This window comes from Trichoderma camerunense (genome assembly GCF_050948025.1).
Source record: "Trichoderma camerunense strain CBS 138272 chromosome Unknown V8C40scaffold_3, whole genome shotgun sequence".
NCBI lineage: Eukaryota > Fungi > Ascomycota > Sordariomycetes > Hypocreales > Hypocreaceae > Trichoderma > Trichoderma camerunense.
In genome coordinates this window covers 784,071-803,672 of record NW_028145367.1, presented here as the reverse complement: position 1 = coordinate 803,672, position 19,602 = coordinate 784,071, and the positions used below count along the sequence as shown (strand labels likewise).

The following is a 19,602-nucleotide window of genomic DNA, read 5'->3' as shown; positions in this document are numbered from 1 at the left end:
AGAAGATTGTGTTAGTCGACCCAGTTCCAAGGGTTGAATTGTCTAGTCCGCAGTACGAGAGTTGAGTCGGAGTTGAGACTTGTATACACTCTGACGCCTTTCCATGGGCATAACGGCTACCATTACAGAACTAGAATGACCTCGGTTTAGAGCTCTCTTCATTAAGCAATGTGCACAGAGTTCAGATTAGATTCTATCATTTTTTCTTTGTCCTCATATTACATAGCCTGCCTCGAAATGGTCCCGGATATCTATGCTTTTACATGCCCTCCTCAGCCTCCCCTCAGCCGTTCCCTTACGCAGCCTTAATGCATTTAGTCCTCATCCCAGTTCTATTTAAAAAAGAGTTAGCAAACAATCATATATATGTATCATGATAAAAGATGCTCATAGGATAGAGGTCAGAAACTTACAGGGTTGGGGCCAGGAGGCTTCGGCCCACCAGCCTGTCTCGCCACGATGATTTGGTCGACTGACAGGACCGTGCGGGCAGCCTCTGTGGCCAGCTTGATGGCCCAGCTCTTGGACGCCAAAAGGTCGACAATGCCCTCCTTGGTTGCGTTCAAAACTCCGTTGCCCTCCTCGTTCTCAACGTCGACACCGGCATCGCCGCTCTCGCTCTTGTGGTGGGCGGCATACAGTGTGCTGAGAACCTCGGTAGCATCCAGACCACAGCTCTCGGCCAGGGTGCGGGGAATGACCTCAAAGGCCTCACCGTACTTCTTGATGGCATACTGGCTCAGGCCGGGTGTCTTCTCGCCCTGTGCCTGAATCTTTGCGCTCAGTGAAATTTCGGTAGCACCGGCTCCGGGAACCAGTCTGTTGTCCTTGGTGATGGCCTTGACAACGTTGACGCCGTCGTCGACAGCTCGCTCAATGTCGTCAAGGTGGTTCTGGGTGGCGCCACGGAGGACTAGGGTAGCAGTGCGTGTGACTTCGTCTTCTTGTCTGAAGACGGTAACGCGGTCACCGCCAATCTCAATCGTCTCGACAACGTCAATGCTGCCCATCTCGTCGGGCATGGGGGCACCCAGCCGAGCCAGTGGTGTAGCACCAACGACACGGCAGATTCGTCGCAGCTCAAACTTGCTGAGAATTCGGATGTAGAGAATGCCAAAACGGTTGAGGTAATGTGTTGCCAGGTCGCCCACTCGGTCGCCACACACGACCACGCGCAGGCCTGAGTCGTAGAGCTCCTTGATTGCCTTTTCCAGCTGTGCCTCCTCGCCCTTGGTGAAGTCCATCATCTCCTTTGCGTTGTGTAACAGCACGGTGCCCTTGGTCTCTGTCTGGCTTGTGTCGATGGGGCACGTAAAGACACCGACCTTGGCGTGGCTGGCCTTCTTGATCGAACCATCGGGCTCCTTAGGGAAGACCATGCCCTTGACGACCCTGCTCTGGTCCAAGCTACCACCCATGATTTTCACGACTCGGATGTTGTCGACGTTGAAGTTGGCGGGGTTCTTGGGTAGAACGGCCAAGACAGCTTCGGCCACCAGGCTTGACAGGAACTCCTCGTTTCCGTTCTGCTTGCTGGCGATGACGGTTCGCAGGGCCTTGCTCAGCTCGGCTTGGTCCTGAATGTTCTCCACCTTATCTACAGAGAGCTCCTCCAGGGTCTCCAGAGCAATCTTCTGTGCCTTTTCGTAACCGATGACAATGTCGGACGTCTTGAGGCCCATGCGCAGCAGGTCCTCGGCCTTTCGCAGCAGCTCTCCAGCCAGGACAATGACCAAGTTTGTGGCGTCACCCATCTCAGCCTCCTGCTGCTGGGAGGCCATGACAAGCAGCTTGGCGGCGGGATGGACGACATCGAGCTCGCGGAGGATCGTGGCGGCATCGGAGGTGAGGATCATCTTCTGCAGGTGGTTGATGACAACCTTGTTGCGGCCGTAGGGGCCCAGCGACGTCTGGACGGTGGACGCGATGGTGCGGCAGGCGTCGATATTCCGCAGCACAGCTCCATCTTCTGAGTCGTAGCTATAGAAGGGTGAATTGTCTTGTCAGCCATCAATCCGATCTGGTCTGGTCTGGCGTGCTCCGACTCGTCTCTCGTGGCTCGTGTCGTCCATGGGTTTTGATGAAATGGCATGGCGGGGTTGGCAACTTACTTGTTGTAGCCCTTCTTGAAAAGGCCCGAGTTGGGCGCGTTGGGGATGTTGAGAGACATGACGGGCAAGATGAGAATCGAATCAAACCAAACGAAGAAGGAAAAAGGAAGATTTGCTTGTTGACCCGCCCAGACACTCGAGTTTGGGGAGTTGGCGATGGTCCCTTTGGAGCTCCTTGGGAAAATCTTGGGGGTGGTTGCTGGCAGCCTGGGGGGGCACTTTTGTGGTGCTTAGCCAATCATGGCTGCTTAGGAAAGGGTGTTATTCCGCTTCCCAGCAGCTGCCCCTCCATGCGATTCTATGGAGACCAAAAGCGCGTGGAAGGCTAAGGGAGGAAAATAGGGGGTTGCAGTAATAGAGGTTGGAGTTGGCTGTGGAATAGAGCATGTGAGTACTAATTAGTATCTGTCAATGCCCATGTAATTGAATTTATTTGGGCAATCAAGTAGAATGGAGAGAAGATGAGTCGTCTTTGGGTGCATGATCTAGCACCTAGGATACCAATGTTTGACGATTGCTGAGGATAGCTGCTATTGATAATCAAGACTACCTGCAGGTACTCGCTATCAGCATGTCTTGAACGATTAATGAGCACCGCTGTTGATTCCTGCCATTACGAAAAGACGAATCTATTCTCTATTCTGCCCTTGAATTGATGGTTTGACGACTTCTACCAACTGCCTACTAAATTCAGCATTGCCTATCTTGGCCACCAACCATAGGCACAGGTACAAAAGCAGGTACATAACTCTCCAGCTCTTAGTGGCCACACCCGCTGAAATTCACAGCCTCGCAGCACTGCCCAAAACCGGCCCCTTCTCTCCAAGATCTCATCATCTTACACCTCTTCTTTCCTTGCATCTTCCCCATAGACCAATTAGATGAAAATATAGTCTGCTGCAGTTCATCACGGCTAGTCGCGTTGTCATTACTCGTCTTTTTTGCTTTTTATTCGCTTTACACCCTCTCTTTTTGCTCCCTCTTTTTTTTTTTTTCTCTCTTCCCTTCTTCTCCCTCTCACTTACAACGTTCCAATTGCTCCTCCCGTATCGCTATCGCACGCGTTAACCCGCGCCTTGTGGAGCGTCTTCCAAAGGTCTCGTTTCTAAGTTGCTTTGCACGCTCGTACTGCCTACATTCCGTAGGTGTTTGTCGTGACCAAGCCAGAGGTACATGTACATTGGCGCGCCCAATTTGCCATTGAGTCGGCGCATCTCTTAAGTTCCAATACGTACCGCAACCCATCATCATGGCGCCCCAGCCTTGTGAGTCCTAAAGCTTTTTTGTTTTCCTCCCTTCAACAAACTTCCAATTCTCTCCAATCTGCCATCTTCGTCCGCATCATTGCCGTGCCGCATCAACGTGCGATTCCGATACCGCCGCCCGCCGGAGAAAAAGTCGCCAATCTCCATCTCCATCGCATCAAACCGCGCCTCGCTGCGTCGCCTCGCATCCCCCCCAACTCTCGCGACAAAACTATTAAATCCCTCCGAATCTCGACCCTCGCCACCTAACAATCGCCAACAATGCCTGCCAAGAGAAAATTGGTTGCCGAGGCTAACATTGAGCCAGCCAGCGTGCCCTCGACGCTGCCTCCGTCTGTCGAAGAAGCCTACCGACGGAAGTGTGTCCAGCTGAAGAACCGCACAAACGAGGTCGAGGATGCCAACGACGCTGCCAGGCTCCGGCTCGCCCGCATAAAGCGCCAGGTCGAGAAACTGAGGATAGAAAGGGCCTTCCTGCTTGAGCAGCTGGCCAAGCGCACCAGCACAAACGTCGAAGACTCCGAGGGCAGCCCCAGTCCGCCTCCTACGGTATGTTTTCTTCCTCGTATCTCTTTTTTCTTCATCCTCTTTTATTCGTTGTTTACGTTGCTACCACCCGGCTTGGTCGGGTTTCTCTCTCCCCCTTCCTACTCTTTTTTTTCATCTCCTTTACGCGTTGCTGCTGCTGCTCCCTTTCCTCCCCACCAAAAACACCTTTTTTCAGTGTTGATATTTGAGTGTAACGAAATAGGCAACCTCCTTCGATATCCCCATTGAATCGAATGCTAACCCCCGAAAGCCCAAGGATAAGCCGCTGCGCATCAAGAAAGGTCACCGGAAGTCCAACGCTCCAGCTGACGCCGATGCCAAACAAAGCTCCGCAAAGGAGCCAACATCCCCAGCGTCCGAGTCCAATAGTCAGGCAAAGCGCTCTCGCGCCAACGGCGTGTCCAAGTCTTCCAAAGAGCCCAAGACTGCTTTTGAACTCTACTGCGAGGAGGCTCGGCCGGCGCTTGAAGCCAAGGACAAGGAGGACAAAGAGGACAAGGAAGATAAAGATGATAAAGATGACAAGGATGATACCGAGCTGAATATTGACGAGGAGCTCAAGCGTGACTGGGACGAGCTACCGGAAACAGAGAGGGAAGAATATCAGGCCAAGGCGGACCAGCTGAATAAATCTCAAGAGGAGGAGGAGGACAAGGCAGCCGCTGAGGCTGAGGGTGATGCCGACGTCGAGTCTCCCAAGAAGAGCAGCGTCAAGGCCGAGCCCGAAGCTGAAAAGCCAGAGGCTGAGGCTCACGACGACGATGTTGAGATGAGCAACTATGACACCGAGGACCAGGAGACTCAGATGGACAAAGACGGCGACGAGTAAACAAAAAAAGGGCGGCTACGCGGTTATGGGACGGGCGACGGCAGATCATGGTGCGGAAGGCGTTATTTTCTTCCATATTGGTACAGGACAGAGACGGTTTTGCTTTTTGTTTTCTGCTTTTCTGCTTTTCTGCTTGGCAATATTTCTTTCCTTCTTTCTCTTCTTTTCTCTAAACGGCACTGTAATTGCCGGGGTGCATCTGTAATCTAGGACGTTGGATGCATGTACATTAAAGTAGCCAGTGCTTCTGAATTGCTACAGGGTGGACATTGTCATGACTCTTATCAAAGATGTTAATGTGCAGCCCACATAGAGATGAAGGACAGAATAAGTATGTTGAATGGCATTGCCTTGTTACGCATTGCTATCCATGGTTAAATAATAGGTATGTAAAGATTCGCTTCTTCCCAGCCAGTGACGCCGCCCATCTCCATGACCCCATTCGCTACAACGATAAATTCAAACGCCCAAGGTAGGATAGACTCCATTTCTCCCGCACGCAAATTCACAGCCAGTTGGTTTCCAAGAAAAGGTCTCTAAGCTACCTCCATTCAAACTTCTCCCGCATACAAATCGACAACAATGTTGATCGCAGCCACCAGGATCTCCATAGCAATCAAAATGATAACTAAATTCAACCTAGTCAGCATACATTTATGGATAAAAGTTATAAGGCTGATAGGAAGTAAAACATACCTATCCATTCGAGCATTTCGCCATGGCCATGGGTTAGCTGATCCTTGAGAACAGCCAACAAGTCAGCAATAACATCTAGCCGCTCCGTGACCAGGCCGACTCGTTGGTCCATCTCAAGGTAGCTTCTGACAGCTTGATAGAGAGGTTCCAATTGGGGCTCTACCCAGAAGAGCTCGGGGGTATCCAAGACGGAGCCGTTAAGATGGATGTTGATCCTCAAGATGAAGAGCTCTCCAATCTGCATGTTGATTTGTTTCCGGTTCAGAGCCACTTTGCCCGTCAAGGCAATCTGAGTAGGAATATCCTTGGTGGTGTCGATGGTGGAAGCAATGAGTTCCTCGAAAAGTGACGTCTGTTGATATTATTAGTCTCCTACACGCTCGGTCTTCTTCCTTTCTCAACGGCCTCTTGTCAGGGTTCATCTTACCTTGACACTCTGTGCTAAAGCATGCGAAATGGCAAGCTTGGTCATGTAGTTGTTCTTGTCTCTCAGAGTGATAAAATCGTTGTAGATACGCGCTTGATATTCCCGAGTATAGTAAAAGTTAAAGTGCTCCGTCTCGACATCATCAGGAGCTAGCTTCTCCAGTTCGAACTTGGCAATGTCTTTGAGCATCTTAGCCTCTTGTGCCTCTGTCATGCCCCATATCACCACCACACCATAATCGAACAGAAAGACTTCAGGCATGTGTACCTGAATATCAAAATCCGGTATCGTGTCTTTTATGGGCATGTGCTCGGGCATAGCGGGACCTAGAAGCTCTTCACTAGGGAGGTCCCCGGCTTCCTCTCGGCTGTGGTCGATCATCAGGCCCTCTCCGTAGCCAGAGTCTTGATGATCACGAGGCATAGACCTGAATTCCTCTCGCTCGGTCTCGCCGTCTACCAGCTCGCTCCCTGTAGAATGGCGCCTCTCGTGATTTGGCTCGACAACCTCATGGTTTCGCTGGCTTTTGCCGTACATATAGGGCGTATAAATACACTCATCGATGAGCTTTGGGTTCGCGCCGCGAGTCTTGCCACGCCCTTTGAGGAATCTCATCAATCCTTCCATCTCATAGCGATTGGCGGTGCAGTACGCGGTGACGCGAGGCAGTCGATCTCGGTCTGCCTTTCCGAGTCGCGCAGCATCTCTTCGCGCCGTCGGATCCTTGATTCGGGTATACTGGGAATAAACATCCCTTCCGCTTTCCTCATCTTCACCCTCGTCTCCGAAATCTGGGTTCGGCAGCAGCTTGAGCTTCTCTGTCTTCTTGGTGCTTCTCTGCGGACCAATCTTGGGCCCCTGTACCGGCGCAAGCACAGGGACGAACCCCCCGCTATGTCGCCTGCGAAGCTTGCTATTCAAGGCTGCCAGCATCGGCGGGCCAACGACGGCGCTGCTGCCGGCTTGATGGTTGACATTATGAGAGGCATAGCTCCTGGGTAGGCGAGGAGGATCGGGCTCGATGGTTCGGCTGACGGGATTGGCGCTAAAGGTGACTGTTCGTGCAGGCTTTGGCCGAGAGGCATCGGGCGTGGGTAGCAGAGGCGTCGTCTCGCCAGCGCTCGTATTTGCGGTGTCGGAAGAGTCCATTTCGAATGTCAGAGGCTGGACGCTGGGAGCTGGGGATGAAGTAAGGGCGGCAACGGCTTAGACAGATCCCGTCGGAAGAAGGCTTTCTATCAGCGAGGAGGATAAGAAATACACCAGGATGCTTGAAAAGGGTTATCTCCGCCTAGGTACTAAGAAGGATGGCGGCATTGAGAGCGATTGGATAGGTGAGCAAGGGATAGATGCTGTGAAGAAGTTTGTGCGAGCAGAATTCTGGAGGTTGCTATTGCTGCTCGATGACGGAGTACCGTCCAATTTTCCCTGGCCAAATTCGGCGAAAAGCGGTCTGGGCCCACTCGGGAGCCTTAGTGCTTGTAACCGGCAGGTACTTGGCACTGGCAATTTAACGTGCTGTGCTACTACAGAGTACAGTAGGTGCACAAGTGCAGTACACGACCCACTGGAGCTTCGTGGTGCAGGAGAAACACGAGCAGATGGGTACTTGGCCAGGTTATGGCTGCATGTGAGAAAAACATGTATTCACTTCTACTCGTACAAGTATCCTGCAAGTATGGAGTACTCCGGCGGGTACTACTCATTGAAACAAGAATTGAAGCTTTGGAGATTCCAAATTGATCTGGGGCATCCTAACAACAATGCTCAATGGATGTTATTGTGTCCAATCCTCTCGACAAACCTTGTTGTATTCAACTGAAAACTCTAAAATTGGAGCCATAGCGTCAACACTGGCTTGCAACTCCAAAACAATCCAGGCACTACCGCTAACAAATCTCCACCTAGATACTTGTTCTCCACAGAGTCGAAGTACTGCATGGCTTCTCTACGATACATATACTGACATGTTGTTATGGGCTTCATATTGGCCAGTGTAACGTCGCCACTTGTTGTTTAAAGTACATTGGCGTATAAATTCTATAAATGGAGTAGGTATTCGGCATCCCAGCGACTGCGTGGAGCTCCAGCATCGCAACCAGATGTGAAGGAAAGCCGTTTATTTTCTACTATAGGTATTTCTCTATCTAAGTAGTAGATACCCAAATATACGATTAAATTCTGCTTGGTCAATATTCAGAAAAAAAACATGGCTCATTTGTACTGGATTCGCGTCTCCATCTTGAAGCCTCCATTATGAGCTCGGTCAACAATGCCCTGACCCAGACAACACGGAGTATAGAAGCCTCCATCGAGCTCAAGATCATCTTCCAAGACTGTTCGAGCAGCCTCGCAACATAACATTGCCGTCACTGTAAAAATACTATCGTCAAAACCTGGTCCTCAAGAAGCACCATCTGTTGGGCCGGGTGTTTACCACTTACACGAGTACATGCTACCATAGTACCAAGCTCGGCAAAAGGCTTGCCTATCACCAGGCAACTCCGTATCAGGATTTGCAATGCCACGCCATTCAACCTCCTCTTTCTCCATCTCATCTTTGGACGGTCCTGTGCCTGGCGCCGGAACAAAATTTCGGAACAGAGTCCTGACAGGTTTTCCAGTAGCAACCAGGAATATGCCAATGACGATTACCCAATGGACAATGACTCCATACAGCCAATTGCGAGGCCTGTAGCATTCTGCCCAATGAAAATTTGGCCCGTAGAACTCGTCTTTCCGGCTAGGAATCTCTGATAAAAGGCCCCATGAGCGTTCTACCAACCCTTGGTCGGCAGAGCTAGTAAAGGCCGTGGTAACGGTTCCAAGATTAGGCACATAGTGGACGCCAAATATCTTTTGCCAAATGGAGGCATTGTGTCGCTTTGGCTCTCCAGGGTGGGGTATAGGGGATAGGGCAAATGGTTTTCCAGATTCCGCCAGCTCACTCAAAGTGAAGTGATCGAATATGGTGAGAACAGTTGAAACGGTGCCGCCAGAGGGAGCAGCTCTGGATGTAAAGCCTTGAGTAAGCGCACGTTTTCGATAATATTATAGGACGGAAAATGAAAGAGTTCAACTTACCGCAGATTATAGATCGAAATAATAACATCTCTTGTCTTAGCATTCAGCTGTTTCCGGAGTGTCTGAGCCAAAGACCAGGTGCACAGGTCAGCTGGAGCAGACTCCAATCCCATCTGGGGGATGAGAATAGCACCGCTCTCTTTAGCAATCTTTTCATACTTCTTAATCATTCTATAGACCCATGGCGTCTCACCGGTTACATCAAAGTAATGTGTACCGGCTTCGGCGCATGCCCTTACTGCATACTCTCCATGAGCGCTATACGGGCCGACAGTTGTAATCATGACAAATGTCTTTTTCGCCAGCGCACTCATTTCGTCGTAGCTATCCACTCCCGCCGTCTCAATTGCTGTTCTCGTGTTGTTAATTCTACTCCATAGAAACATCATATCATAGTATTAGCTGGTAGAGATAGCTGTAGACGAACCTGGAGGGTTTCTGTCCGAGTTCAGCTTCTTGCAATCGTCAACGACTGCCTGGAGCTTTGGCTCAGAACGACCAGCAATGGCCCATTTCAAATTGACTGGGAAGTTGACAGTAATGTACTCGGCTGCCAGACGACCGGTGTATCCTACACTGCCGATGAGCATTGGTCTGCATTCAACTGTGCCCCAGCTTAAACATCACATACCCGTGGCTCCGAAGACAACCAAGTCATACTGGCGATTGTGGTCTTTGAATGGCATTGTGAGTGACAGAATGTTGCGAAGCGTTTAAAGAGGGATAATGGACACCGGATAGAGATGATGGACAGACTGTGAAGGTGGCAAGGTCTTCTGGAACTGTTGGCCACGTTCTTGCAATGTAATGATGCCAATGGGGAGGTGGTACATTAACCGGCATAGAACAGCTACAGATGCAGAACAAGCGTGTTAAATGCCAAAGCTTCTGCTAGTAGCTAAATACATTTCTATTTAATGAAGCTATACTTAGATAAGGTAGGCACAAAGTAGACTGACTCTAGAAGAAAACAATGATGCTCTGATTCCATTCCAACCGAGGCAACCGCCTACAGGTGGTCGCAACATGTTGATGAAACCATTCGCTCATGGCCAAAGCCCACAATAAATCATCCAATCCAGACACACGCAGCAAACACGATGAAAAAGATGGGGAACTGGACTAATTGTGGAGATGACGGAGATGGCGGCCTGTATAGTCACGTGATTTAAGAAATTCTTATCGATAGCCAATTCAAAATGAAAAACAGTGGTGGGGCTTCGCTTGGCCCGTCGCTCACGTGCGTGCCCTAAGGAAAATCACAACTCCAGCTTTCCAACACATTTTCGTGAGAGCAGCCTCCAACCGAAGTCAAGCAACCAAACATCCCCATCCACACAAATCCGTCAAGATGACCAAGCGCACCAAGAAGGTCGGCGTGACGTACGTATAATCCCTTGATGGAAGAACTCAACAAACGAATGTCTGCTAACTTGTCTTCAGCGGTAAATATGGTACCCGGTGAGTCTCGAAAGATGCACAACAATCCCTACCCCCAATACGATATATCGACTTCGAGCCCGACGAAAACGAGTTCTCAATTGTCTTTACACGGCCTCTGTTACACCTCCTTGAGAAAAGCTTTCGGATAGACTGGGCTGTGTCTATGGCAACCTCGCGAGACTTGATCCTCGATACTCAAAACCTATCGCAAGCGGATGGAAATTTCCAGATGAACTGGCAACTAATGCAACTGGCTATAGTTACGGTGCCTCCCTGCGAAAGCAGGTGAAGAAGATGGAAATCACCCAGCACGCCAAGTACACCTGCACCTTCTGCGGAAAGACCACCGTCCGAAGAAAGTCTGTTGGTATCTGGAACTGCCGCGCCTGCAGCCGAACCATTGCTGGCGGTGCCTACACTGTTGCGTACGTTGCCCACAAACCACAAGACGAGCCTGGACAATCCACGAGCACGCTGTTCCCCGGAAGTAAATACTGACGTTGCAATGTTCTACAGCACACCCGCCGCCGCTGCCATGCGATCAACTCTGCGACGATTGAGGGAGATTGCTGAGGTTTAAGGTGTTTCTTCTTAAAACGGTTGAAGGGATTCGGCTTTGCTTTTCGGTCTGGTGTATGGGGGACATTGTTTGCGTGCATACACTACGTTGACGAAAAATGAACGTCGACGCTCGATCTTTGGTCATAGACACCGGTCGATAGGCAATGAACAAAAAAGGAAATTGCATTATCTCGGACACCCGAACTAAGAAATGATTTGATGCCATGGATCCTAGCGCCTTGTGAAGGAATTTGGTCGACTGGACGAGGTGAACGCTTAATTGTCGTCAACCGGGAGGCAATGTGCATGCTCACCACATAGAGGAGAGACGCACGCGAATGACAGAATTCAAAGGCAACTCGAGCAGACGCAGCTACGCCAGTGCACAAGCAGCGTGCACTAAAGCTCACGTCTTTTCCTCTTCTCCCCCTCTCTTGTGGCAGGACCTCTACGTCGATACCGATTTGGTCCACCAGACAGAAGTCACAAGGGATCTCATTGCGACACTTTGAGCAAGAGTCACAACCTGCCATCAAAGCAGTTTTTATTGTAGTGCTGTATCTCGTATGGCAACGACCGTAAACGAAATGGACGCTCCTCCGCAGCTGCACCCATCATATACTGGCACGTGAACGCTTCAAACTCAGGAATATTCACCAGAAAAGGCCTGCCAGGTGAAATGGAGAACGATGCAGACCATGCTAACTCAAGTTGTCCAGGTGCTAGCAATACTGGCATGGCGCAGTGCTTCGTATCCATTCACGGCTCATGGGATCAATGACGACGGGGTTGGAGTGGGGATTACGGCAGAGATGGCGCTTCTGGTCCCAATGCCAATGCAAGTGCATCACACTGCATCAACTTGATTACAGCCATGGAGTTGATTGCTGCCTTTGGTAAATTACATGTGGCCGTGTTACGCCCCGGCAGAGAGTCGAGGGAGAAGAGGTCCGTCAAGTGACGAATGCAGCTGTGGTTCCTTGCATGTAGCGGACGGGGCAGGCACACAAAGTCTCTCTTTTGAACTTTTTCTTTCTCTCTTCTTAAACTTTCTTTTCATTTTTCCTCCAAGTACTGCAAACATGGGGGTGCTCATGTGCCTTTTCTAAGCCGCGATATAACGTCCATAATTTAATGGGCACTTAACTATGTGTACACTCTAAATTTGGACCAAAATGTCCGGTAGTAAAATGAGTGAAAATAGAGAGTAATTTTGTGAGGTAGACAAAATAAACTTGAAAAAAATGAAGAGACAAGAACGTTCCAATCGTAGTCCCGGCAAATCCCCTCCAGACCCCGCTTGGCCCTTGAGATATTCCCCTTCAGATTAAATCCAATTCTCTCTCAAAAAAAACCACCCTTGTCTACTAGGTATCGGTCTTCCTAGCAGGCATATGTAGACATGAATCCCGTGGTACTCTCTTTCTCTCTATCTTCTCCCATTCCGTAGTGTCCATTTGGATCTCTGGTTACAGTTACACGAGTACTGTATACAAAGCACCACCTTGGTAGCACCACCCCGGCCATGCTCCCATCAGAGATGCATTCCGCCATGTAACTTTACGACATCCGGAGCAGCAGGTGTATTTTGCCTAGTGCCGTAACAAGTCGCATGCATCCATACAAGCCAACCCGGATGACTGCCAATAAGGTACTAATGTCCCTGGCTCATGTCTGGCTGGGCGGCAGAGCGCCTACCTATCTGTAGAATACTCGTATCATTGATGCCTGTATTTTATATTAGTATTTCTTGGTATAGTAGGTAGTAGATACTTTGAACATGCACGCAAGAGCCTGGTCATCCTAGGTGCTATACTGAGCAGCTGCCCCCAGAATGCTACCCCTTGGCGGCCATGTCTCTGGGTTAATTGCGAATGAATTACATGTTTCATCACTACGAAAATGCACGCCGGCCTCGGCACGTGAGACTGACAGGCCCAGCCGTTTCGCGCAAGGCATCATCCGTTCGAAGCCCACCGGGGAGGTACCGAGTACGGCGAACCGAACCTTGCAGGCACTTCCCAGCACTCTCAAGGTTTTTTGCGTTATTGTTTTTGCTTGTACATTGATCAGGTACCTGGTAACTTGCTGCTCCCATGGTTCCGCCTCTAATCAACACCTTGATGTCTGTCTCTGTCTGCCCATTAGGTAGCTCGGACCCTAACATGGTGCCTAGTAGACAAGATCTGCACGGATAGTATTTAGTATTGCTGTGACCAACATATGAATACCAAAACAAGGTATTGAAGGGTCTGGGACTGCAAAGTATCCGCTCAAGAGGCACTGCTGCAGCGGCGGCAAGGAGCGAAGGAATGCGCGCGTGCTAAGGCAATGGCGGATATACGGAGCACTGTAATCTGCACTTTTGCACCTTGTCTCCTCGTCTGAACGTAATGTACCGATTGACCCCATAATATGCACAGCCGTTTTGCCTCTTTCTTGCATGGCTTTTTTTTTCTCTCTCTTTCCCTGGCGGGCTTCTAGAGGTCTCGCTTAATGTGTACTAATGTACTATACCTGACCTTATTGTAGTCCTATACCTCACTACTTGTAACGCCCAAACAAACTCCTACTAACCTCATTACCCCAACGGTAGCTTCGAGCCATCCGTGCATTTATCATGTGTTTTTTGGCCTATGCTTGGCTTCCATTCCACAGTCCCAATGCAAATACATTCTACGGATCATGTTGTATCGGCTCAGTGCTGATGGAGAGCTAATACGAGGTGTGACGTCCGTCACAAGGCAGAGCCTCTCTTACTTGCATGGTAGCACGGAGCACACGGCCTACCAATCTAAGTTAAGTGAGTACTTGCGACCTGCTAGTACCTGAACACTGTTTCTTGCGCATTTAGACTCGCGTGAAAAGTACCTGGCCACAGGTACACATGTACATGTACAGATGGTATCGTCTGTGCTAAAAACCCGGGAAAAAAGTTCATGTTGCATGGAGCTCGACTTGCTCAACGCATCTCCTCAAGTCACTCCAAGACACACTAAAGATTCTGTCTCCCTGCCTTGAAAACTGATGGCATAGCAGAACAACCAAGAAAACCTCACTCACTCATTCACTCAGCTCGACTCATTTCCCCGTCCTCGTGCAGAAGAGAATCGAATCTCTAAGTCCCACCAGGATCACGCACGGAGCTGCCCCGAGCCGGGCTCTGACTCTGACGCTCACTCACGCTCACGCTCACGCCGAGAAAAGACATCCATCAAATCCATTCGGATCCCCCTCCTGGTACGAGTTCCATCTGCCGCCACCTTCCAGCATCCAACAAACGGCACGCTCAATCAATGACAGGCGTGGCTGCTCCAGCGCTGTGACTCGCTGATTGGCCCCCGCCCAGACCCCTAACAGGCCTGCGCTAGCCTGCCAGAGCCCGCCTTTTCCAGGCTGTCTCTAGCTGAACTCTCCCTCTTTCAATCCTCACTGAAGGTCTGGTCCGTACTGGTAGTGCCTGGACCTGGACCTCACTCTCACTGTGCGCGCTACCAGCACCCGACAAAAGCACCGCTTCCCACCAGACCTTGTACCAATACCAACCAGCTCGCCCGCTTCACCACTAATACAAACCATCAAATCATATTAGCCTTCATACAAACCCAGTTTCTCTCGCTGCGGCACACGCCACAAACCGCCGTTTCCCACGTTTCAGAAACCAGCCTACCTTTACTCTTTTTTTGCTCCATCGGGCACTGTTGACCTCATTGTCTTTTTACATGTTTTCATCAGTTTCTGGCGTCACTCATCACACCCGGCATCATGTCTGAGCCTGATCAGTGCATCATATGTTTGGATCCGCTGCCGCGCCCCTCGTCCTCGACCGAGAGCCCTCAACCCGCCGTCGACACCGCTACAGCTGCCATCGCCGAGGCCGTCGAGGGCGATTCTAGCTATCTCAACATAGTGGCGGCTCTCGATGGCTGTGATCACATAATCCACGATGCCTGCATCCGGTCCTGGGCTCAAAAGACCAATACCTGTCCCATTTGCCGCAAGCCCTTTCACTCTGTTAGAGTCTACAACGGCCAAGATGGTGAGTTTGGCTCTCGCAACCCCTCTACTCTGTGTGCCCGCACAAATGTCCCTTACAAACACTACGGGTGCAGCTGCTGACTTTGGCTGGGAATTCTACAGGCATCGCCATATCAACCTACGAAGTCGAAGACAAGAAGCAAGTTGCCGAGTTCGACGTGCAGCAGTGGCTTGGAGAGAACCCAGATGAAGAAGAAGAAGAATCCAACCCATGCCCCATCTGCAACTCAGCCGAACGAGAGGACATTCTCCTGCTCTGCGATGGCTGCGATGCAGCTTACCATACGCATTGCATTGGCCTCGATTACATCCCCGAGGGTGACTGGTACTGCATGGAGTGTGCCCATTTGTTCGAAATAACGGACGACCAGCCAGATCCAGAGGCTGCCCCAGAGACCATACCACGGCCTCAAACCGCTCGCCGTCCAACCGGTCGAGCAAACCGAGGCTTCAACGTCCGCACCCGCGCTCGTCTCAGACGGGCACGCCGCCAGGCACGCAACATGGAGTGGCAGGGCGCCTGGGGCCAGTTCTCCGGCCGCTTCTACGAGATGAGCGAGCTTGATCTCGATAACCACGACGACGAGGACGAAGATCTTGAGCGTTTCCGCAGGTTTCAGCAACTGGATCGACGAGAGCTGCAGCGATGGCAGCAACGGATAAGCATTGCACAGCGGCTTGGTGCGCGGGATTCCTTTGCGAGCAACATTCCGCCACAGATTAGCGAACGCCTCCAGCCCTTGCTACCGCCCGTTGAGGAAACGCGGGACGAGAGGCGTGCCTGGGGAGCCCTAGATCGTGCTCGAGAGGCCGAGAACTCCAGCCCAAGCACCCGCAAACGAAAGGCTCGGTCTGTCACGGGCTCACCCATTGAGCAACCTGCCCAAGAGCCCGAGAGAAAACTCAAGCGCCCTCGAACCCGACGGCTCCCAACGCACGGAGAAAGCTCTGCAACAACCAGTGCTCCGGCAGCGGCCGGTCCGTCGTCAGCAAGGGTACCAAATGGGACTTCATCGAGAAACACCAACACCATCAGTCCCAGCCGGGACGATGCTGAGCCAACTTTGGTGGTCTCTTCCTTGCTCAAAGAGCTGGAACCCATAATCCACTCGGAAGACGAGACGTCTGCCACCGCCTCTGGTTGGCGGCCTTTCCATGAGGCATCATCTCCGGCCCTCTCTCCATCTCCATCCGCATTCAGCAGCCCACGGGCTCTCTCATTAACACCACCTCCATTACCCAATCTCAATGGACGGCCATCTTCTCCGACTCTCTCTCTCAGCACACACATCGAACCAATATACCCACCTGCGAATTACTCACCCACCCGCTTCAGCAGTAGCGACCACAGCGACTCCGAATCGCCGCCAATAAAGCTTGAAGTCCGTGGTGGCCGAAGCGAGAATCGGCTCGAGAGTCGCCCTCTGGAGCTTCGCCAGCCTCGGCCGCGGCGCGCGCACGAGATGTCGCCAGAGTCCAGCCCGACACGCGGTGGCGATGAAAACTCCATGAGGCATACAATGACGACTGAGGAAAAGAAGAGCGTCAATGACATCGTCCGTAACGCCCTGAGGCCGCACTGGCGGGCTCAGAAGTTGACGGTAGAACAATATGCAACAATCAACCGTGATATATCACGAAAACTTTACGACGAAGTGAAGGACGCGTCCTCACTCGATGACGAATCTCGACGACAAACATGGGAGAAGAGGGTCACCCAGGAAGTGGCCCGGGCAATCTCCGAACTTCAAGCCTGATCACGGGTGCACAGCAATAAGCATTTGGTCTGGCGTTTCAAGGCTTTTGTCGGCGGTCCATATCATGGTTTGATACCCCCAGCCACATTGACGGCGAAGTGCATTTAGTTAGGGACACCGAGGTGTAATAGGAGTCGGGCATTTGTTTTGTAGTTTTGGTCATATTTGGGGGCGCCTGTCTGTCGATACTGCTACAGCGCATTGCGATTCGAGCTTTGAATATGTATTGCGCTTGTCATACATGTCTTTTTCTTTCTGTGGGCGGACTTCTAGGGCTTAGAACTAGTAGTTGAACGAGATATATAGTTCCAATCAATTTCGATCCCAGCCGCAGTATTTCATGGCAGGAGGTTGTGCACCTGATTGAAGAAATTTTAGCCAACGGGTCCTGAAGACTCAAGAGGAGTTTTACCGGCATAAATTCAACGAGGAAACCAAAAGCCGGTAGCACTTCTCAGGAGGTTCGATGCCATGTCTTTGCGCCCGGTCGATAAAAAGAGAGAAAGAGAGAAATCGAAGCTTTCATTAAATAGTGACGACTCTGCTTTTATTCGCTATCACGGGAAATGGCGACAAAAAACGGAAAATGGAAAGCTGGAAACGGGAATAGCTTCATAGGACGTCAGTACAATGGCGGGGTGGGAACACTAAAAAATGTCGCAAAAAGGCAAGAGGAAAAGAGGAGCCAAACAAGGCTCTCATTTTGGAATTGGTAGCAAGAATGTAAGCAGTATCTATCTAACAGAACCCAGTAGGAGAAGAAAAGAAGGTGCCGCTAGCGAAAAAGACTGCATCTATCTCTCTCGGCACACGAATAAATGATCAGGACGCTGTGGAGGTGGAAAGCAAGGTCTTGACGATAAGGTAATGGTGCCTTGGAGAGAAAAAGAAGAAAAGAAAAAAGGGAAAGGATTTCAAAAGGTGGGAATTATTCTAGTAGTTGAAAGTGCGGCTTTGCGGGTCGTGGCCTGAGGCAGCAAGTAGTTCTGGTTGAATTGATTTTGCTTGGCATTTCCAGCTTTGCTCTCTTTGAGTTTATTACATAAGTAGTTGTTATGTAAGCAGATTGATGTTGGTGGGATGAGGTACAACCAAAAAAGTTCGAGGCGCAAGACATCACGACAAAAGGCCTGGCGCTGCTCCGCGGGTTTTATAGAGCAGCCAGTCAGGATTCCGACATGATGGCAGCCTCAAGTAGAGGCAGCAGAGCCGTTAGAGGCATCTTTTCATGTAAGCAACCATTGCAGCCGCCAATTGAGTCAAAAAAGACTGACCAAGAGTTTGCAAAACCGTCCAGCATCAGCTTCTTCCCCCACGCTGTGCTCCAGATGCGCAACCACCTACAAAGCGGCATCTGTCCGATTCTACTCTGCGGCTGCAACTACAACGACGGAGGTCAAGGCTCCTGCTGTCGACGCTCCTCCTCCTCTAGCATCCTCGACCAAGACGCCGTATCCATACGACGTCCGCTCCGGCCTCATCCTCACACGGCCGCCGCTGCTGACGAGAACTCTGCACCCCTTCGAGAACGCCTTCTTCTTCTACCAGAAACGCCTGGAGGAGCGCCTCAACACGCCCTTCATCACGAGCATATACTTCAAGCCCGACACGGCGGCGCAGCTGGACTGGAGCCTTAAAGTCCAGGAGCGCGGGGGCACCGTGGCCAAGGAGCTGGGGACGTACAAGGGCAAGAACTCGACCGCCTGGGACGACGAGCTGAGGGTCGGGGACAAGCTCAGCGCGCAGGAGACTGTGCTGGAGAGCCTGCTTAAGGACGCTGCGCCAAGGGTCAGTGATGATGCGGAGGTTATTGCGCCGGAGGACGTCGTGCCTGTGGAGAGGCCGGCGGAGAGGTTGTCTGAGGCGGATTTGAAGAAGGATGTGAGGCGGCTGGATCGCCAGATGGAGAAGACGCTGTATCTTGTTGTTAAGGGACCTGATGGATGGGGCTTCCCTGCCGATGTTCTCAAGGACGAGAATCTCCACGAGGTACGTTTTTTATTTGGTGTGATTTTTTATAATGGGAGATGATGGTCTAACATGAGGGAAACAGGGCGCAAAGAGAGTCATGGACCAAGCCGCCGGCGTCAACATGAACACCTGGCTCGTCGGCCGCGTCCCCGTCGCCCACCTCGTGCAGGAGCCCGTCCTCGGCAGCAACGGCCAGGTCGAGAAGAAGGGCCGCAAGACCTTCTTCCTCAAGGGCAGGATCATGGCCGGCCAGGCCGACCTCAAGGGCAATCCCTTTGGATACACAGACTTCAAGTGGCTGACGCGGGAGGAGCTGGAGACGGAGCTGGCGCCGGAGTATTACCGCGGTGTGAGGAATATGATGGCTGACCGGTAAGGAGAAAAAAGGAAAGAAAAGAAAAGAAAGGGGAATGTGTATTACGATGATATAAAAGGGATGTCGAAAGGTTGGGACTTGTAACATTATGAATTGTATAGTTTACACCATTATACAGAGCTTCACTGCGGCTGTTGGAACTATCCTTTTGCTCATTCTGCCTTGTTACTCTCAAAAGAGACTTGTCGTACGACAATTTGTCAATGCCCTCAGCAATTAAAGGAAGGTACTTTGCTGCTTAGAATTCTTCGACATTCACTTGTTATCAAACCATTTCAAACACATGGAGCGTTTCGTATCAAAACCGGCTATATCAGCCAAACTCATCATGATATAATGGCCAACTCTCAGCCTCTTCTACCTCGACCTTATTCTAAGTCTGGCACCCGAAGCTCCATCACCCCTAAGTTTCATCAAGTAAAAATCTCCACTGTATTAGCCAGGATTCATTTCTTTTCATACAAAGTAATAGCAATAGTAACCAGCCCTTCCAAA

General features: G+C 50.9%; 8 protein-coding genes across 8 annotated transcripts; 4 read left to right on the top strand and 4 right to left on the bottom strand.

Moving 5' to 3' along the window:
- Positions 1-89: 89 nt before the first annotated feature.
- On the bottom strand, positions 90-2,558 carry V8C40DRAFT_235303 (chaperonin-containing T-complex subunit CCT8). The gene is made up of 3 exons (XM_083213830.1): positions 2,112-2,558; positions 414-1,980; positions 90-332 (listed from the first exon to the last, which is right to left on the bottom strand). Exons 1-3 carry the CDS (start codon positions 2,168-2,170, stop codon positions 315-317), a joined length of 1,644 nt encoding a protein of 547 aa, XP_083076929.1. The 5' UTR covers positions 2,171-2,558; the 3' UTR covers positions 90-314.
- Positions 2,559-2,896: 338 nt separating this feature from the next.
- Positions 2,897-5,141, top strand: V8C40DRAFT_235300 (uncharacterized protein). The gene is made up of 2 exons (XM_083213829.1): positions 2,897-3,925; positions 4,128-5,141. Exons 1-2 carry the CDS (start codon positions 3,638-3,640, stop codon positions 4,752-4,754), a joined length of 915 nt encoding a protein of 304 aa, XP_083076928.1. The 5' UTR covers positions 2,897-3,637; the 3' UTR covers positions 4,755-5,141.
- Positions 5,133-7,297, bottom strand: V8C40DRAFT_139274 (RMD1 family protein). The gene is made up of 3 exons (XM_083211173.1): positions 5,878-7,297; positions 5,451-5,802; positions 5,133-5,382 (listed from the first exon to the last, which is right to left on the bottom strand). The coding sequence occupies exons 1-3, from the start codon at positions 7,024-7,026 to the stop codon at positions 5,306-5,308; spliced, it is 1,578 nt and encodes a 525-aa protein (XP_083076927.1). The 5' UTR covers positions 7,027-7,297; the 3' UTR covers positions 5,133-5,305.
- Positions 7,298-7,871: 574 nt separating this feature from the next.
- On the bottom strand, positions 7,872-10,058 carry V8C40DRAFT_235292 (Saccharopine dehydrogenase-domain-containing protein). The gene is made up of 5 exons (XM_083213828.1): positions 9,593-10,058; positions 9,389-9,532; positions 8,962-9,310; positions 8,322-8,887; positions 7,872-8,249 (listed from the first exon to the last, which is right to left on the bottom strand). Exons 1-5 carry the CDS (start codon positions 9,645-9,647, stop codon positions 8,092-8,094), a joined length of 1,272 nt encoding a protein of 423 aa, XP_083076926.1. The 5' UTR covers positions 9,648-10,058; the 3' UTR covers positions 7,872-8,091.
- Positions 10,059-10,312: 254 nt separating this feature from the next.
- On the top strand, positions 10,313-10,984 carry V8C40DRAFT_262443 (60S ribosomal protein eL43; the record flags this gene model as incomplete). Its single annotated transcript, XM_083219362.1, has 4 exons — positions 10,313-10,344; positions 10,405-10,422; positions 10,665-10,829; positions 10,921-10,984. 4 exons carry the CDS (start codon positions 10,313-10,315, stop codon positions 10,982-10,984), a joined length of 279 nt encoding a protein of 92 aa, XP_083076925.1.
- A 1,265-nt stretch (positions 10,985-12,249) lies between these two features.
- On the bottom strand, positions 12,250-12,532 carry V8C40DRAFT_235286 (uncharacterized protein). Its single transcript, XM_083213826.1, has one exon. It carries the CDS (start codon positions 12,517-12,519, stop codon positions 12,349-12,351), a length of 171 nt encoding a protein of 56 aa, XP_083076924.1. The 5' UTR covers positions 12,520-12,532; the 3' UTR covers positions 12,250-12,348.
- A 1,790-nt stretch (positions 12,533-14,322) lies between these two features.
- Positions 14,323-16,878, top strand: V8C40DRAFT_139107 (uncharacterized protein). Its single transcript, XM_083211171.1, has 2 exons — positions 14,323-15,004; positions 15,106-16,878. The coding sequence occupies exons 1-2, from the start codon at positions 14,731-14,733 to the stop codon at positions 16,758-16,760; spliced, it is 1,929 nt and encodes a 642-aa protein (XP_083076923.1). The 5' UTR covers positions 14,323-14,730; the 3' UTR covers positions 16,761-16,878.
- Positions 16,879-17,820: 942 nt separating this feature from the next.
- Positions 17,821-19,310, top strand: V8C40DRAFT_235283 (mitochondrial 54S ribosomal protein mL46). Its single transcript, XM_083213825.1, has 3 exons — positions 17,821-17,990; positions 18,058-18,749; positions 18,814-19,310. Exons 1-3 carry the CDS (start codon positions 17,939-17,941, stop codon positions 19,105-19,107), a joined length of 1,038 nt encoding a protein of 345 aa, XP_083076922.1. The 5' UTR covers positions 17,821-17,938; the 3' UTR covers positions 19,108-19,310.
- The last annotated feature ends 292 nt before the right edge of the window (positions 19,311-19,602 follow it).

Excerpts from the sequence above, each read along its gene's own strand:
- V8C40DRAFT_235303 (XM_083213830.1), bottom strand. The coding sequence starts at position 2,170 with ATGTCTCTCAACATCCCCAACGCGCCCAACTCGGGCCTTTTCAAGAAG. Across the intron at positions 1,981-2,111 it reads TTCAAGAAGGGCTACAACAA|CTACGACTCAGAAGATGGAG; the intron begins GTAAGTTGCCAA and ends ACCCTTCTATAG.
- V8C40DRAFT_235300 (XM_083213829.1), top strand. The coding sequence starts at position 3,638 with ATGCCTGCCAAGAGAAAATTGGTTGCCGAGGCTAACATTGAGCCAGCC. Across the intron at positions 3,926-4,127 it reads GCCCCAGTCCGCCTCCTACG|GCAACCTCCTTCGATATCCC; the intron begins GTATGTTTTCTT and ends GTAACGAAATAG.
- V8C40DRAFT_139274 (XM_083211173.1), bottom strand. The coding sequence starts at position 7,026 with ATGGACTCTTCCGACACCGCAAATACGAGCGCTGGCGAGACGACGCCT. Across the intron at positions 5,803-5,877 it reads CTTTAGCACAGAGTGTCAAG|ACGTCACTTTTCGAGGAACT; the intron begins GTAAGATGAACC and ends TAATATCAACAG. Across the intron at positions 5,383-5,450 it reads CGAAATGCTCGAATGGATAG|TTATCATTTTGATTGCTATG; the intron begins GTATGTTTTACT and ends GGTTGAATTTAG.
- V8C40DRAFT_235292 (XM_083213828.1), bottom strand. The coding sequence starts at position 9,647 with ATGCCATTCAAAGACCACAATCGCCAGTATGACTTGGTTGTCTTCGGA. Across the intron at positions 9,533-9,592 it reads GGTTGTCTTCGGAGCCACGG|GATACACCGGTCGTCTGGCA; the intron begins GTATGTGATGTT and ends TCGGCAGTGTAG. Across the intron at positions 8,250-8,321 it reads CTATGGTAGCATGTACTCGT|TGACGGCAATGTTATGTTGC; the intron begins GTAAGTGGTAAA and ends GTATTTTTACAG.
- V8C40DRAFT_235286 (XM_083213826.1), bottom strand. The coding sequence starts at position 12,519 with ATGGCGGAATGCATCTCTGATGGGAGCATGGCCGGGGTGGTGCTACCA.
- V8C40DRAFT_139107 (XM_083211171.1), top strand. The coding sequence starts at position 14,731 with ATGTCTGAGCCTGATCAGTGCATCATATGTTTGGATCCGCTGCCGCGC. Across the intron at positions 15,005-15,105 it reads AGTCTACAACGGCCAAGATG|GCATCGCCATATCAACCTAC; the intron begins GTGAGTTTGGCT and ends GGAATTCTACAG.
- V8C40DRAFT_235283 (XM_083213825.1), top strand. The coding sequence starts at position 17,939 with ATGATGGCAGCCTCAAGTAGAGGCAGCAGAGCCGTTAGAGGCATCTTT. Across the intron at positions 17,991-18,057 it reads CGTTAGAGGCATCTTTTCAT|CATCAGCTTCTTCCCCCACG; the intron begins GTAAGCAACCAT and ends AAAACCGTCCAG. Across the intron at positions 18,750-18,813 it reads AGGACGAGAATCTCCACGAG|GGCGCAAAGAGAGTCATGGA; the intron begins GTACGTTTTTTA and ends TGAGGGAAACAG.